General features: G+C 56.7%; 1 protein-coding gene across 4 annotated transcripts in view; it reads right to left on the reverse strand.

Annotated features, from left to right (window-relative positions):
* Nucleotides 1-228: 228 nt before the first annotated feature.
* Nucleotides 229-16,493, reverse strand: part of CXXC5 (CXXC finger protein 5) — a 37,159-nt gene continuing 20,894 nt past the window's right edge. For 3 of the 4 annotated variants that reach the window (XM_083871661.1, XM_083871663.1, XM_083871662.1), the window contains exons 2-3: nucleotides 6,013-7,099; nucleotides 229-1,288 (exon numbers count right to left, since the gene is read on the reverse strand). In XM_083871661.1, coding sequence (XP_083727787.1) covers nucleotides 1,244-1,288; nucleotides 6,013-6,798 — 831 coding nt within the window. In that variant the 5' untranslated portion in view covers nucleotides 6,799-7,099 and the 3' untranslated portion in view covers nucleotides 229-1,243. The remainder of the gene's footprint in view (nucleotides 1,289-6,012; nucleotides 7,100-16,493) is intronic. The other variant, XM_083871664.1, reaches the window with a different exon arrangement.

Raw genomic sequence — 16,493 nt, forward strand, 5'->3', positions numbered from 1 at the left:
CTCAGGAGGAGCCAAGGCTGGCTTAGCCCAGCCAATGCCAGGATTAATGTGGGGATTTAGCAGCCAGGGTGACTCCAGCTCAGCTCATCACACCGTCCCACCACACTCTGGCATCGTCACTGGCGAGGTCCCCACAGCCAGCAGGACCATGGCATGTGGGCCACCACCACTGCTGGGGGGCCTGGAGGGCTGGACAGAGGGGTGGGAGAGAAATAACCAAGCTGGAAATCATGACACAAAACATGCATTCATTTTATTCACAAAAACAGCCTGGATCGCTAAAACATTACAAACAGCATTTCATTTTAATGATGGAGAGAGAGCTGGAGAGACGGGGGGGTGAACAGAAGAGAAATATCACTTTGCGTAACTGCTTCAGCACAGGTCCTGCAATATTTGTTTTATTTTGATTTTAATTTCTGTAAGTTTACAAAAATTATTTCTAGGAGTAAACCGTTGCAATTAGGAGGATTTTCTGTACGCAGCATTTCTTGTTCTATATTAATAAACTAACAACGACTCTTTTTTTTGCCTTTTTTTTACTCTTTTTTTTTTCCTTTTTTTTTTGAATTCTGCCAGTTGTGTAGCAATTGTTTTCTTCCACCTTTTATACCGACCCTCTTGTGGGTTAAACTTCCAGAGGTGAATGGCGAGGAGAAGGGATACTACATCGCTTTAAACATATTCTCATTTATAAACATGAAGTTGAGGCATTCTAGAAACTATCCACTCTATTGTATGATGGGAAAGAATCAAATAAAAAGTATAAATGAGGGTGCAATTAAACAACTGTGCTAAATTACAGTAGTGCTTATTAGTAACTAGATTTTAAAAGGTTACTGTAAATTTACATTCCCTACACAAGTACTGCATCTTTCACACATAAACAACATCAACACCAAAACACAGAAAGAAACTGATTGTCCATACTCTGTCTATTAAGTCTTGGTACTTTACAGATCCATTGTTTTTTTCTTTTAATTATTTTTTTGTTTTTTTTATTTGAAAAGCAGTTAAATGTCTGACTAGGACTCAAAGATGTTAAAACGAACGCAAAAAAAAAAAAAAAGAAAAAAAAAAAGAAAAAAATTATAAAAACAGGAATGAGATTTGCGAGAAAATATTTTTGGTTCTAAAGAGACACAGGTGCATCCATTCATTTCAGCCAAAAATCCCTTGCCTGAGACAACACAAGCAAGCAGTGACATTGCACTTGGATGACAGAGCTTTGGGATTCCTGTTCCTACTGGAACCATCTGAATGCGGCTCCTGTAGGAAGCATCACCTTCTGGAAAGGAAGAGAGACAGGGAGGGGGACAGAAGAAGAAGGGACAAGGCGTTAGGTCGGGTCCAGCACAGGTGTGCAGCACCAGGGCTGGGTACCCTCCCTCACCCCCACCCCTGCACCCCAGTCCCCAGCCTTGGGACAGATCCAGCCCAGGCTCAGCCCCTTTGATGCAGCTCTACATCCCAAGATTCCCAACCCACGATGCCAGCAGGAGGGAGACCGGGGTCCCACTGCTGCCAGACCCCTCCCTGGCCGGGCACCAGCACAGCAGCTCGGCCACTGTTCCCACAGGCCCATGTCCCCGTGTCCCCATGCTGCAGCTGGCACCATGGCACAGCCCCTGGCTTCCCCTCTGGCCAGCAGTGAGCACAGGGGCCAGGCACAACCCAGCACAGCCCCCTCACTGCCAGCCCCCACAATCCCTGCTGTGGATGGACAGACAGACACCCAGAGGACAGGAGCCCTGCCACCAGATGGGTTTAGGAGCGCGTTTGAATGGAAACTGTGACAGGGAGTAGGATGGGCCTGGGGACATCAGAGCAGGAGCTGCTCAGGACATGGGCCATGCTCAGCCTCAAGGAGCAACCTTGACCCCAACAGAGCAACCCCAGGCACCACCAGGTACCTCAGCACCTCACAGGGAAGAGGGATGAGCCCCACCAGGCTCAACCCCATGGCCAATAAAAGGCCCAATAAAGGACAAGGTCTCTTAGAAGCCACCTCCTGGAAAGATGGTGTGGGGCCCTGGCCCAGGTAGCACTGAGGTCCTCTGGAAGGAGAACCAGGAACATTTCCCATCTGGATGAGGTGGAAAGCCTGTGCAACATTTATGAGAACATGGGTGGAGTAAGCAAGGACCACAACATCTCTCAATGCCAACAGCCCCCAAGCAAGGCCGAGCTGTGCCAGCCAGACACACAATCACCACAGGATCACCACACAATCCCTGAGAGGACCCTTCAGGTCCCACGTTTCCAAACAAGCAAGGGACACCAAAGGGAAAGAGGCCACAAGATGCAGTGACAGGTGCTTGCCAGCAGACTGGCTGCCATGGGGCAAGCAGGGGCACAATACTGAGCCATGTGCAGGGCTGGAATACCTCACATAGCATCCTAAGAGTCAAACCAGACACATTTTGGTCCCTAATTCCCTGTAGGAATCAGCCAGATCTCACTGGGTCCTTGTCTTGGATCAAGACATCTACCAGCCTCAATGAAAAACCAGCATCACACCATCCCTGCAGGAGGATGTGCCCTCCACAGGCACAACCCAAACATGGCCCTTGGGCAAGGGCAGGGGCACAAAGGGCAAGGATGGGCAAGAGCTGGTGGTGCCCACCAGGCTGCTGACAGCTCTCACCTGCTCCTGCTCCCAGCCCATGTTGGGGAGCAAATAGAGCTGAGGTGGTCACAAGCTGCAGGCATCACCCCTTCTCCAAGGTGTCTACAACACATAATCACACATTTGGGAAGGCACAAGTGCCTGTGCCCAGTGATGCACAGGGCTGTGGCACTCCACACTGACCACACTGCATCCCACTCAGGGTACTGAATGCAGAACAGTCAGGGCAGTGCAGGCTGGATGCTCCAGCAAGGGCCACCTACCCATATCCATCATCCCAGAGGAGAGGAAAGAGGAGAGAGGGGGCTCCTTGTGGGTCTGGAAGGAGATGTCTGATAAATACCTCTGCTCCTTTATTATTAAATGTAAATGGACAACCAGCTCTAATGTGGGTGCCCAGGAGAGATCCCCCTCATCCCCACAATCACGTACTCAGAGAACAGTTTAGAGGAGACCTTAAAGGTCATCTCATTCCACCCTTTGCCAGGGGCAGGGACACCTTCACCACACTAGGTTGCTCCAAGCCCTGTCCAACCTGGCCTTGGACACTTCCAGGGATGGGGCAGCCACAGCTTCTCTGGGCAACCTGTGTGAGAGCCTCAACACCCTCATCATAAACATTTCATTACCATTTCGTTATATCCTCTTTCAGTTTAAAATGCTCATTCCTTGTTCTCCATGGCCAGAGTCTCTCTGTGAGGCTGACATGAGGGTGAGTGACCCTCACTGGCTCTATCTGGGGCACCAAAGCTCTTCAGTGCAGCTTCTCTGGATGGAGAACAGCTCTGATGAGTCAAACCCCAACCATTCATGGCCTTCATGTGACCTACACCTCTGCAAGACCTGTGCAGGGCTGGCCAGCAGCCCCCACAGCATCAGCCAGGGTTGCTGTGGCTGGCAGAGCCCAGAGGAGCCTGGTCAGTGCAGGGACTTGCTGCTGCCTGCTCCCAACACCCGACCTGGCCGGTCTGGGAGCCCCAGGCAGCCCCAGCACAGTGGGACACCAGCAGTGACCGGTTCTTCGGGCTCTGTAGATGTGCAGATAAAGCTTAACGGCAGCTGAGGGATTTAGCCCTTTTTTTTACACCGCCATAAAGGTTTAATTCTATTTTTTTTTACTGCTTGATTTTAGATCAACGTTTAATCACAGCTGCGGTCCCTGTCTGGGCTCTCTGAGGATGTTCCTCTGGATGTGCAGGGGTGGCAGGACAGAGTCACTGTCCTTCTCCTGGGCGTGTCACTGCCCCCACAGACAGGGTCAATGCTTCACAAAGCTCTGTGAATGATTCAGCCCCATAGGAAGGGACACTGAATGGCCCCTTCTGTCCAAGTATTAAGTACAGCGGTGTGATGGCACCCCACCAGGACCAGCAGTCCATGAAACTCTGCTTCCTGGCCCACTCCAGAGAGGTCTCCAGCACAGCATAGGTGCTGGTGGTTGCCCTACAATTGGCCAATTTGTACAAGCAAGGCTGGTTGACAGGTTAGATGTAACAACCCAGCTTTGACCAGGTGACCTGGGACATCAGTTGGGGTCATGGTGTCCCTCTCCTAACCACAACCTTGTACAACCCTACCAAGGTCAACACATCGTGCAAGTGGACGTTCTGAGAGAGTAGATGGTCTGTCATGAAAAGGGGATGATGATGAGTGACTCACACCTGCCCAGGGGTCCATCCCACCAGCACAGTGGCATCTCTCTTGAGCCTCAGTACACCCGGTCATGCCCAGGAGGGATGGGGATTCATTTCTGGTGGGGCCCAACTCTACCAGATGCAGAACTCTATTTCAGTGGCTTCAATTCCCCAGCCAGTCCTGAGATGGAGAAACCCATCACAGGGGTGACCATTCCGTGGGTTCCTGGTGCTATTTATCACCCCCAGACCCAGGGCTGGGAGAAGGGAGTGACTCCCCCAGCTGCTGCGAGCTTCGAGTCTATTGACCTGCTTTAGGACTCTTTGGAAGAAATGAACTTTTTTTTTCCCTTTCTCCCTTTTTCCAGATCACTGACTCAGCAAATTAGAACAAGAATATAATTTAGCAATACAGCGGTTTTTGAAAGACACAGTCCCCCTCTCCTCATCCCCACCACCCAAATAGATTTTTTTTCCCCTTCAGTATTCATTCAGAGCTGATGCTAATTGAAAAACGTAGAACGTGGCTATGGGAGCAGCAGGCTTTGGTTGCATTGGGACCACCAGAGGATGGGCAAAGCCCCTGTGCCAGGATGCATGATCCAGCCATGCCCAAGTGATGTTTTAGCCTCTGCTGTCTCTCCATGGGGATGTGCTCACCAGAAGGAGGAAGCACACCAGCATGGCTGACAGTGGGGTCAGCTCACAGAAAAATCAAACTTGGCTTCAGCACAACACTGGGTGTGCAGGAGGAGGGAGGCTCTGCCAGAGCAGCGTGTCCATGGGACACCCCTGCCCTGCTGGCACCCAGCCCCCATCCACACCACGCCACCAGCTGCTGCCCACAGCCCCTTATGAGTTTCAGGCCCACACAACTCAAGTCACCAGACTTTGCCTGTAGTCCCCACATGAATGTCACACCTCCCCAGTGGACTTGGCAAGGTGGCACCCCAACCCAATGGTTCTCCTGCAAAGCCAAGGACATCCACAAGAAGGCCATGGTGGGCAGTGACAGCCCTAGCACTTGGCTCACACCAGGGCAGCTGGGCACCCCTGGCAGGAGCAGGGATGTTCCTGACTCTGCTGGGTGCTGAAACAGGAGCACTGCCAGTGGGAACTGCAGCACTGCTACCACAGGAAATCCAGCTGCTGCCTTATGGGCTCATCCTGACCACCCCAGAGGGATGCTGGCCTGGGGAGACCCAGCACAGCCACTGCACTGGGGATGCTGCCCAGTGCACACTGCAGCAGTTTGCTCCCAAAACCAGGGATCGTTGTGCTCCTGCTCAGAGTGGAGTAAGCTGAGGGGCTGGGGTTTGGTTTCACTGTGGCCACAAGTTTCATCATCACTAATGACCCCAAAATCTGCCCTAAAAAGTCATCCCCTTCCTCTGGGGTTAGATGTTGCTCCCCAGCTCAGGGAGCTGCTGCCTGCTGAGGACAGGGGATGCTGCCACCAAAACCCCAGCAGAGCCCCGCTGCTGCCTGTGCTTGCAAAGGGGAGAGCAAAGTCCAGTGTGCCCCGGGAAAGACCCCAGCCCTCCCCACACCAGCCAACGCCAGTACATAGCAGGGGGTGGGGACTGGGGGCACTGGGCAGAGCACACATCTCAGGGTGAGAGCTGTTAATGGAAAAGGGAAAAATAAAAAAAAAGTAAGAAGTACCAGGTGTTTTATTATCTAGGGCAAGATCCAAACCCAGGAGCGCAGCCCGAGGAGGGGTTAGGGTGCCTGAGAGGGGCCGGTTACCTCCAGTGCTGCAGAAGGCTTCTTTTTGAGTTCTTCACATTTTCGGAATTTGCAAATCTGGTGGCCAGTTTTGCGATTCCTACAACTGCTGCACTGCTCGCAGTTTATCCGTCTTCGGCAGGGCGGGCACATGCCGCATCTTTTCCGTTTCTTTTTCCCCGAATTGATGGCAGATGCCAACTCATTCTGCATGGGATACTCTGCCAAGCCAGCCATATGGAGCGCGCTCTCTGCCAGAAACACGCCGGCAGGGGTCATAATGAAAAGGCCTGGGTTGATGGGAAAAGCCCCCAGGTAAGGAAAATCAGAGGGGCCGTTCATTGTCTCTGCAGCTGAGACTGCCTCCATGTCAGAGATACCAGTCCCATGCTCGCTTGTTAGAGGAAGATGCTCCTGTACCACTCTTTTGAGCATTTCTGTCGACTGAGCAAACTGTTGGAGGGCGGTCTGTCCTTCTGAGGAGAGCTCCGACATCCGGTCTAATTTGCTCAGCATACTAGAGATGTTTTTGTGCTTTGAGGTAGAATGACTTTTATCCACAGTCGCATCGTTGCCATTAGCTAAGGGGTTGCCTTTCTCTGAATGTTCGCTTACTGAGCTGCTGCTACCAAAGGTGGAATAGTGGGAGAGTGGACGGGACTTCTTAAGACTTTTGTTCAAAGGTTCACTTATTATTCCACTTTTGTTCCTCCTCTCGGAGTTGACGGGAGGTTGAGAGTCATCTTGGTTATTTTTTTCCGTCTCTGGCTTGTTCCCAGTGTCTTGATGGGAGCCCGAATTTGACATGGTGGCCAGAGCACAACAACCAAGCCAAACCCAAAATTTGAAAAAAAAAAAAAAAAAAAAAAAAAAGAAAAAAAAAGGAAAAAAAAAAAGCCGAAAAACCAAAAAAACCCCAAAAACCCACCCCAATGCCAAGGTGAAAGACCCCCAAAGCCCTTCTGGTAGCACTGGCCCGCCAGCCACCGGGGACGCTCAGACGGGACCGCACATCAACGGGGCGTCTCCTCCGGCGCCGGCTGCGGAGGACTCAGGGTGCTCTCAGTGCACAGACATACTCTGCGGCTCTGGGACACACCACGCGGCTCTGGAAGGAGAAAAGAAAAGAGAGTTAGTGCTGGCAAGAGCCAACAGGCTTTTCAAAGCGCCTCTTCCTCCCCCTGCCATGAAAATCTCAGCGCCGCGAACAAAGGAACTCCAGGGAACGGACCTCGGTGGAGATCCGTTCCGCTGCTCTCTAAAAGGGTCACCATCCAGACACAAGTGGGGGGTCACAGGGGAAGTCCTGGCCTGGTAGCAATGGCACTCTGATGCTTGAAGACTCTCTGTGCCTGGCTCTCCTCCCCCAGGGACAGCAGCCCCAGGGAAGTCATGGGGCTCATCTCCTGCTCCGCCCCAGCAGCCCCACGCCGGATGGGACCGCAGGCTCCAGTGGGATGGGACCACAGGCTACAGTGGGATGGGACCACAGGCTCCAGTGGGATGGGACCGCAGGCTCCAGTGGGATGGGACTGCAGGCTCCAGCGGGATGGGACTGCAGGCTCCAGTGGGATGGGACCACAGGCTACAGTGGGATGGGACTGCAGGCTCCAGCGGGATGGGACTGCAGGCTCCAGCGGGATGGGACTGCAGGCTCCAGCGGGATGGGACTGCAGGCTCTAGCGGGATGGGACTGCAGGCTCCAGTGGGATGGGACCGCAGGCTCCAGTGGGATGGGACCACAGGCTACAGTGGGATGGGACTGCAGGCTCCAGCGGGATGGGACTGCAGGCTCCAGCGGGATGGGACTGCAGGCTTCAGCGGGATGGGACCGCAGGCTTCAGCGGGATGGGACTGCAGGCTTCAGCGGGATGGGACTGCAGGCTTCAGCGGGATGGGACCGCAGGCTTCAGCGGGATGGGACTGCAGGCTCCAGTGGGATGGGACCGCAGGCTCCAGTGGGATGGGACCGCAGGCTTCAGCGGGATGCTCCCCGGCCAGTAGCTGGAGCTCATGCAAGGGGTGCCTAGTTCCCACCCTGCAGTCACCCTTGTCCCCCATGCCAAGTGCCATGGAGGCAACACCCCAGCTCCCACAATCCCAGGGACACTTCTCACCCAGCTCAGGCTAGGCTGCACCCCTTCTCCTCCTCCTCCTCCTCTTTCTCCTCCTGGACCATTGTCCCTGAGCCAGTACTGGGCAGGAGAAGGAGAGTGGCAGTGTCCACCTTCAAGTGCCACAGGGATCCACAGCATCCTCCTCTGAACCCCACCAACAGCTGCAGTGTTCACCCCAAATCCCATAGGGAGCTGCACCATCCAATTCTGAGTCACTTCCAACATCCACTTCCAAATCCCATGGACAGCCATGGTATCCTCCTCCTAACCCCACCAAGGGCTGCAGTATCCATGTCCAAACCAAACAGGGAGCTGCAGCATCCACTTCCAAGCCTCATCAGGAGCTGCAGTGCCCACCTTCAACCCCACAAGAAGCAACATAATCCACCTCCAAGCCCCAGTGCTGACCTCCTGCCATTCCAGAGCATGCCCAGCACACATGCCTGGCTGCTCCAGCAGAGCCATGGGCTCAGCAGTGACAGCAAGAGCCTTCCTGGAGCGGATGCTATGCTGCTGTCCCTGGGGCAACTCCGGGGCAGCTGGGCCCAGTGTGGCTGCAAACACTTGTTGTTGTGAAATTCCTCCTCCTCCTCCCTCCCGAGCACACACGCACACAGGCACCGCCAAGTAATCAGGCTTTAGAGGAGAAAAGCTGCAGGGCTTAGTGGAGCAGGAACCCACGTCCCCACCCTGGTGGCAGCTGGGGGAGGGTGGCACTGGGAGGAGGCCCCTCGCCCACCCCATCATCCCTCAATCCTGGCTATCCCGGCACCCTCCTCTCCGGAGCCCACACAGGGATGTGGCCATGTGTTGAGAGCTCTGCTGAGACCCTCACTCCTGTGTAGGGGTGATGCAGCAGAGCAAGGGGCATCCCTGCACCCCCACACCCCACTCCTGCTCATACATCACCCTTTGGATCCCCTTCTCCAGTGCATCCCCACAATAGCCCAGGGGGGCCCTTTCCCACATACAAAGCTTGGGCGTCGTCTTTAAAACGCTGATGAGGGCAAGGTCCTTGTGCCAGCTACGGTGGTACCGGCTGCGGAAGCAGCCCCGGTGTCTCACTCCGGTGCCAGAGCCGGCTCGCCCACGGAGAAACCCCCCCGCCCTGGCGCTGAAAACCGCTTGCTTCAGCTGCTGCGGGATTTAAGATGCAGCGCGGATCGATGCAGGGCTTGGGCTCCAGCCGGGAGCTCGCCAGGCCACATGGAGAGGGAGGACTGCGGCGGCAGGGCGGGCTGCCCTTCCCCAGCATCCTGCTCCACGCCCAGGCAGGGGGATGCTGGGCAGCCGTGGGGTGGGGTGCACCCCAAGGGGGTGCCGGGGCGCTGGGAGGATGGGCGAGCTGCTGCCGTGCAGCTGAATCACCCGTCCCCTCTGCCAGGGAGGTGGGGGAACCGGTCCCGGGAGACCTTAGGACGGGTCACACCTTAGTGCCGACAGCAACGGGCGCTGGGGCCGGAGCGGGGAGCGCGGCAGGAAAAGAACCGGACGGGAGGATGTGAGATAAAGCGCCCGGTGGTGTTATCTCACGCCTGCCCGCGGCTGCCTTTCCTGCGGCCCTGCGCCTCTTCCGCCCGCTCCGCGCCGTGCGGGGAGCCCAGCGCCCGGCCACATCGGCCCGGGATTAGCCATCCTGCCCGCTCGCCCTGTGCCGTCAGAGCCACCCTGCCGTGGGGCCGCCGGGGGAGTACGGGGGGTCTCCAGCCACGACTGCTGGAGATGCTCCGCATCGCCCAAACAAAGAGCTGGGTCCTGCCCGCATGGGTGTCCCCATGGCCCCACAGCAGGCTCCAGGTGTCAAAGTGGGGAGGACATCAGCTGAATACACGTCGTGGTCACCGTTTCCACCAATTCCCATCTTCTTCTGCAGCCAGACATACCATCCGGCCGCCCTGGCTGGTCGCACCATGTCACACGGATCGGGTGCCAGCAGCTCTGAGCCTCCGCTGGCAGCTCCCTCCCACCGGGGCGATGGCTGCCCAGCCTGGCACAGCCCCCCCGAGCACCCGCGGCTGCGGGACAGGGCCACCCCCGCCCACCCGGTGCCGCTCCCCGCACCCACAGAGACACCGGGCACAGCGCCGTGGCCGCGCTCGGCCCCAGCGGCGCAAGGCGGTGCCCGCTGCTGGCACGGGGTGCGGCGCCGAGCCGTGCCGAGCCGTGCCGAGCCGTGCCAGCGGCGCCACCGCACAATCCCGCCATTGTCCCGGCCGCCGCTTTTCCTCCGCCAGCTCCCACCATCTGCAATCACCCGGCGCTGCCCTCCAGCCCCCGGGGCCACCGCGCCAGCAGGCGCCGGACACCGCGGCCGTGCCAGCTGGGACGGGTCTGTCCCCACACTGTCCTCGCCAGGCACCCCAGGCCGGGGTGCTGGGGGTACCTGGCTCGTTCACATAAAAGGGAATGTCCCCCACCCTGACACCGGGGGACCACCCAGCACAGCAGATATCGCTGCTCCTCACCAGCCGCTGCCCGGCCCCGTCGTTAATTGCAGCGGGGGGAGGAATTAATGATCTTAATCCCTTCTTTATGATTGACCCGAGTAAAGACGGTGAGGGCCGCCCCCCCCGCCCCCGTCCCGTTTCTGCCCCTTTTCCGGCCCCCATCCCTTGGGGAAGGCGCCGGGCAGCGTCATCTGGGTCCCTGTCAGAAGGTGCTTAGTCCCGGCCGCCGCATTAAGGGGCACGTGATGGGCTCCCTCGCCCGGGTCTTTGCACGGGGCAGCTTAACAGCCTGGAGGGACGCCAAGGTTCAAGGGGACACCACCAAGGTCGGGAGGCCCCAACCCACACCCACGGTTCCCAACCCTTTGCAGGACATGTTCCTCCCCTGCAACCAACCCCCTGCCAGGTCCAGGGTCCACGGGCTGTGGGGTCCCAGGATGAGGGACAGCACTCCTGGAATATGTTGCCTTGAGAAGATGTGGCTGCCCCATCCCTGGAAATGTTATAGGCCAGATTGGAGAGCTACCCAGTTACTCCAGGGTTTGGAGTAACCTGGTCTTGTGGAACGTGTCCCTGCACAGGGCAGGAAGTGGAATGAGATGAACTTTAAGCACATTTCAAACCCAAACCATCCTGATTCTGTGATTTCCATGGGTCACCCCATGCCTCCCACCAGCCTGGAATGCTCAGATGGGGCAAGGCAGCTGTGCTCTCCCCTGGCCACTCACACTCACTCCGTGGCCCTGGCAGGGAAAAAATGGGGTACTCCTCCCCAGCTCTCAGCACCACACCATCCCTCACCTCTTTCACTCTGCCCCAGGGCTCCCTGCACCCCAGCACACAGGGGACTGCTCTGCAATAGTCCTTACAATGCCAAAATAAATAAAGGTTGCAAAAGGATCATCTCTGGTGGTCCGGAAAAACCCCTGCCAGCCGATGGACTGAGAGTCCCCCCAGTTGCAGGCACCATTCACTGTCAGAGGAGAGCAGGAGAGGAGCTTAGCTTCTCCTAAAAAGATGACAAGCTGCAAATTCCAGCTGGCTCCCCTGTGTTTTCATTGCATGGCTGGAAAGCCATCAGCTCCCGCCGACCTAAAAAGTCTCGTCTTCAAGAAAGAACTTCTGCTTTCCTTTAATTTTAAATAAATCACCCTCCTCCCAGAACAGCCGCCGGTTGGTCAGCCGTGCACAGACACGGCGTAAAGGGAGAAGAAAGCAGCAGAGCTGAAGCCGAGCTGCTCCTGGGCTCCGGAAACAAAAGGAGAAAATCAAAATTCGCCTTTTTTCTAATCCCTGGGCGCTGAGTGGGCATTGGGGGCGGTGGCTTTGTCCGCCTGCAGCAGACGGAGGACGAGGACGGAAGGGACCCCGGCGTCTTTTCAGCCCAGAGAAAGGCTCCAATTGTCCCCTCTGCCGCGTTTTTGTCCCCACTTCCTCCCCCTCGCCGCGTGGCCGCCCGCCCAGCATGGCCCCCACCTCCTCCCCACCACCATCGCTCCCTCCTGATGGACGGACAGATAGACGGATGGACAGACTCAGCCGTGCCATGGACCAATCAAAGTAGGGCGCCCACCACGTGCCCCTCTCGAGGGCATCCCAGGAAAGATGTAGATCAAGAGGGGCTGCAACCAAAGGCACCTTCCTCTTGCAGCTCCAAAGAGGGGCTGGAGGTGGTCCCTGTGCTCCTCAGCTGCCCTGGCCAACACTGGACAGGACCTTGAGGTGGCCAGGAGCACAGAACCATAGGTGGTGGAAGTGATGCATGGGGAGACAAAATACCCTGGAGGCATCCTGGTGTCTGAAACACATCCTGGGAATGACACCCAGTGGGTAGGACAGCACCACAGCCCTGTAGCACTGTCACAAGCCAGAAGGTCCAGCAGCAACCCAGGTCAAAGGCTCAGAAGAACCAGCCCCACCAGAACAAGCTTCACCAGAACAAGGTTCACAGCAGCTCTGACCCCAGCACTGCAACAGCTGATTCAGCTCCCAGGTGCCCATTTCCACAGCACAGTCCAACCTGCTGTTCCCTCCACCAGGTGACACAGGTCAGCTGAAACAGGCGGTGATGTCTTATCCCAGCCTCACCAGCCAGATGTCCAGCAGCAGGTGAACCAGGAGAGAAATCAATCCATGATCTCCCAAGGCTGATTATCCCTACAGGACACCCAGGCATGGTGCTTGATAACCAGGTGCCTGAGGCAAAGACAAGCCTGTTGTTTGTGACCCATCACCTCTGTCAACCCAACAGCCCTCAAGTTCTGCCCCCCGCATTCATCCTCCCGAAAACTGGTCCAGCCAGAAGATCCACTCCTGGATGTACCATGGAAGTTACCATCACCCACTACCTTTTCTCCAGACATTGAGAGAGGACACCCAGGCCTGGGGGAGGTTTTGGCAGTGTTGTGAATGCTCAGGCTCACCCTGGGTGGGTTAAAGAGCCGGAGGTATGACGGGTCGAGGTATGACAGGTTGCCAGATGGGCAACTCATATGGACATACTTCATCTCTTGTGCTCCAGAACACCCTTCGAAGGGCCAGTCGTGGCAGGCACTCTGCTTGTCTCTGCTGCCGAGGTGGCACTGAGGGATGTTAAGAAGCCAACTCCTGAATTAAAAAGGCTATGGAAGATTAAATCCAGCATCTGGAGTTTGCCCTGGAAGCAGATGGCAAATCGTCATGGTGCACAGAGTGGCTTTCACCCGTCTCCTTCTCACAGGCAGCCACTTGGCCCTGGCGATGTCCCCCAGGAGCAACTCTGGACACTTACACAGGGTGGGGCAGGATGTGTCCTGCCAGGCAGGGACAGCATGGTGAGGCCATGCCACATCCTGCTGAGCAGGCAGGAGGTGATGCCACCTCTCCAGGAGGGCTCCCTCCACCAGGGATCCAACAAGGACATTTTTTTTTCCCACTGATGCTGGGTTTTTCCGTGTAGCCCCATGGCTGCTGCAGCTTCTCAATCTGCTGGCACAGCCACACCCAGATGCCTGACTCAGGCGACACCCCAGAGCCTATCGCCAATGGGCCCTGGACTCCCAAGGAGCTTATCATTGTGGAGAGGACAAGGAAGTGCCCAGGGACACCACTGCCTCTGTGGACATCCTTGAACCTCACCCTGTGGTCCTGGCACAGCTGGAGCCACCCCTCAGGGACCAACCTGCGCCCGGGGCTGCCCCAGCTGGGAGATGTGGCTGCGTCCTGCCTCCGCGGGGTGGTGGTTACGGATTAAGGAGTCTTAAATGTCAGACGACCAGGCGCTCCCTAGAAATCCACTTATCTCCGCTGCCACTCGGAGCGGCCAGAGCCGGGCGGTTATGGAGATAACGCGATTTGAAGCGTCCACCCGAGCATTGCAGGGCTGCGGGTGCCCTGCGGACAACGCCAGGCACCTCCTCCCCTCCTCCACTCACCCAGCTGCTGCCCAGAGAGCCGGGTGATGGCCACGCTGCTCAGCCCGGGGGCTGCACCCACCTGCGTGGTGCCCCCCCTTCCCCAATTCCGGGGGATGAGGGAGGCTTGGCAGCCTCGGTGCTCATCCATCCCCCCCTGTGCCAAAGCTGCACCAATTCGCTGCCCAAATCCTAAAACGACTGTAACTAAAACCTACCAGATTGAGCCTGGGGAAGAGCCCCCCCTGCCTCTCCCCCCTCTCCAAATGGGATTGAACAGATCTGCTCTCGCACGAGCCCAGCTCGCAGCCAAGCAGCATCTGACATTCACGCGCCGTGGCACGGCTCTGCCGCTCGCCCACTCCCCCCGGCTTGGCATCGCCCCGGAGATGCGCCATCAATCCCAGCCCAGCAGAACCCCCCTGTCCTCTGAAAATCCCCTCCAGACCTTCCTGGAAGGACTCTTTGGCCCAACTAGTTCCCCATGTTCTGTCCACCAAGTGTGGTCCCCAAGGTGATTCAGGGCTGTGAGGTTCAGGGGATGAGGCAGAATGACCCCCAGGCATCGGGGACAGGTGGGCAGGGGCAGGCGCTGCCCAGTGGCAGATGCCAAAAACAACGGGCATCCCATCAGGACCCCCAAAGAGCTGGGGGGCTGAAGGTGGCTTTGCCCCGGGGAGACCCACACATGGCCTGCCCAGGCCAAGCTAAGATGTGTGAATCGCTCTGTTAACAGATGGGGCAATTACAGCATCAATTACTTGGGGTCTGACCGACAACCAGGTCACAGGGAGACCCATTGGCATGGGCAGAGTGAAGGGAAATTAATTAAAAACAAGGGGAAAAGTTGTAGGCACAGTCACATGGGAGTACTGGATGGCAAAGAGCCCCAAAGCCATCAGTGCCACCTTCAATGATGTTCCAATCTATATGTGCCACCTCCAAGTGCCACCTCCGATGGTGCCCAAATCTGTTTGTGCCACCTCCCAAGTGTCACCTCCAATTGTGCCTAAAATCCATTAGTGCCACCACAAGTGACACCTCCAGCAGTGCCCAAATCCATGAGTGCCACCACAAGAGCCACCTCCAGCAGTGCCCACATCCATCAGTGCCATCTTCAAGAATATCTCCAGCCTGGAGAGGTTCCCTTGTGCTCCCAGCTCTCTCCAAACCTCATCCCTCCACATTCCACCAGGCAGCTCCATGGTGGCAGAGCACAGAGGATCCTCCAGATCCCAGGAAAGCTGGCACTGGGATGGGCCAGTGCACCCATGCCAGCACCCGTGTCACTGTCACCACTTGAGAGCCTCGGGGTCAAACTCAGTGCATTTGAATTTGGCCATTAATGGGTGGTGGGGACCTTATGGTGCTCAGTGATGAGATCCCAAGTGCCCACAATCCCTGTTCCTCAAGGCAAGCGCTTTAGAAGAACGAATTTTCCCAGCAGGAAGGCGACGGCCCCGTCGGAAAGCTGCCGGCCTTGTCGGAAAGCGGGTCCGCAGACGGCAGCTATTGACAGATGTCTAAGAGGACGGCGAATAATCCCGTCTTCCTCTGGGAGGATTCGGGTCGCCCTTGCCCTCAACGGGGGTTTATCCATTGTCTGGATCTGCCGGCGGTTGTTATTTTTGGTCAGCATCGCGTTTTCCTTGGCCTTGCTGGCAGGACGGAAACAGGAGGAAGAAGAAAAAGGGGAGGAAGGCTGCTTGGCCAGGGCTTGGCAGGGGGAAGACCAGCTCAGCTTTGGGAGGGGGCAGTGAGGCATCCCACAGCCCTCAGGGATGTGTAGGTCTCCTCCCAGCTCCACAGCCTTGCTGAACACAGCCAAAACTCACCACAGTGACGGGGCTGGCACCATCCCATCTCCACTGGTACCCAGAGGAGTTGCTTCCAGTAAGCCCAGTGGGTCAGAGAGGCTTGAGAGGTTTTGGGGTACAGGTTTTGGGAGGCAGGCAGCAGTCTGGGTTCTCTCTGTCACCAAAACCAAGTGCAGGGGAGTTCTCAGAGGGATGGGCAAACCCTGCCCTTAGACCCAAATGTGTCTCACGTTCATGCAGACAAGGAAAAAAAAGCTGGGTAGCTTCGGGAAGACAGATCCCCAACTTGCCCTGACCTCCTGGGCTGTGGACTCCCATCCCTAACACCTCACCCTCAGCACTGCAGCATCCCAACAGCAGGCCAGCCCTGGTAGCTTGGAGCACACCAACATCAGAGGGTGCAGCTCAGCCAGCCCCTGAGATCTGCGCCTGGATCACTACAGAGGCACTAGTGAGACACTGGAACATGTCACCCAGAGGAGCTGTGGCTGCCCCATCCCTGGAAGTGTCCAAGGCCAGGTTGGATGGGGTTTGGAGAAACCCGGGATAGTGGAAGGTGTCCCTACCCATGGCAGGAGGTTGAAATCAGATGAGCTTTAAGATGGGATCCCTTAAAGATCCCTTCCAATCCAAACCATTCCATGATTCTATGGTTCTGTCCTGCTTTGACAGATACAAGGGGAGGCAGAGCTGGGCTAAGAGCATCCAAGAGGATGTTCCTAGGGAGAA

This window comes from Zosterops lateralis (assembly GCF_965231275.1).
Source record: "Zosterops lateralis genome assembly, chromosome: 14".
In the NCBI taxonomy this organism is placed as follows: Eukaryota; Metazoa; Chordata; class Aves; order Passeriformes; family Zosteropidae; genus Zosterops; species Zosterops lateralis.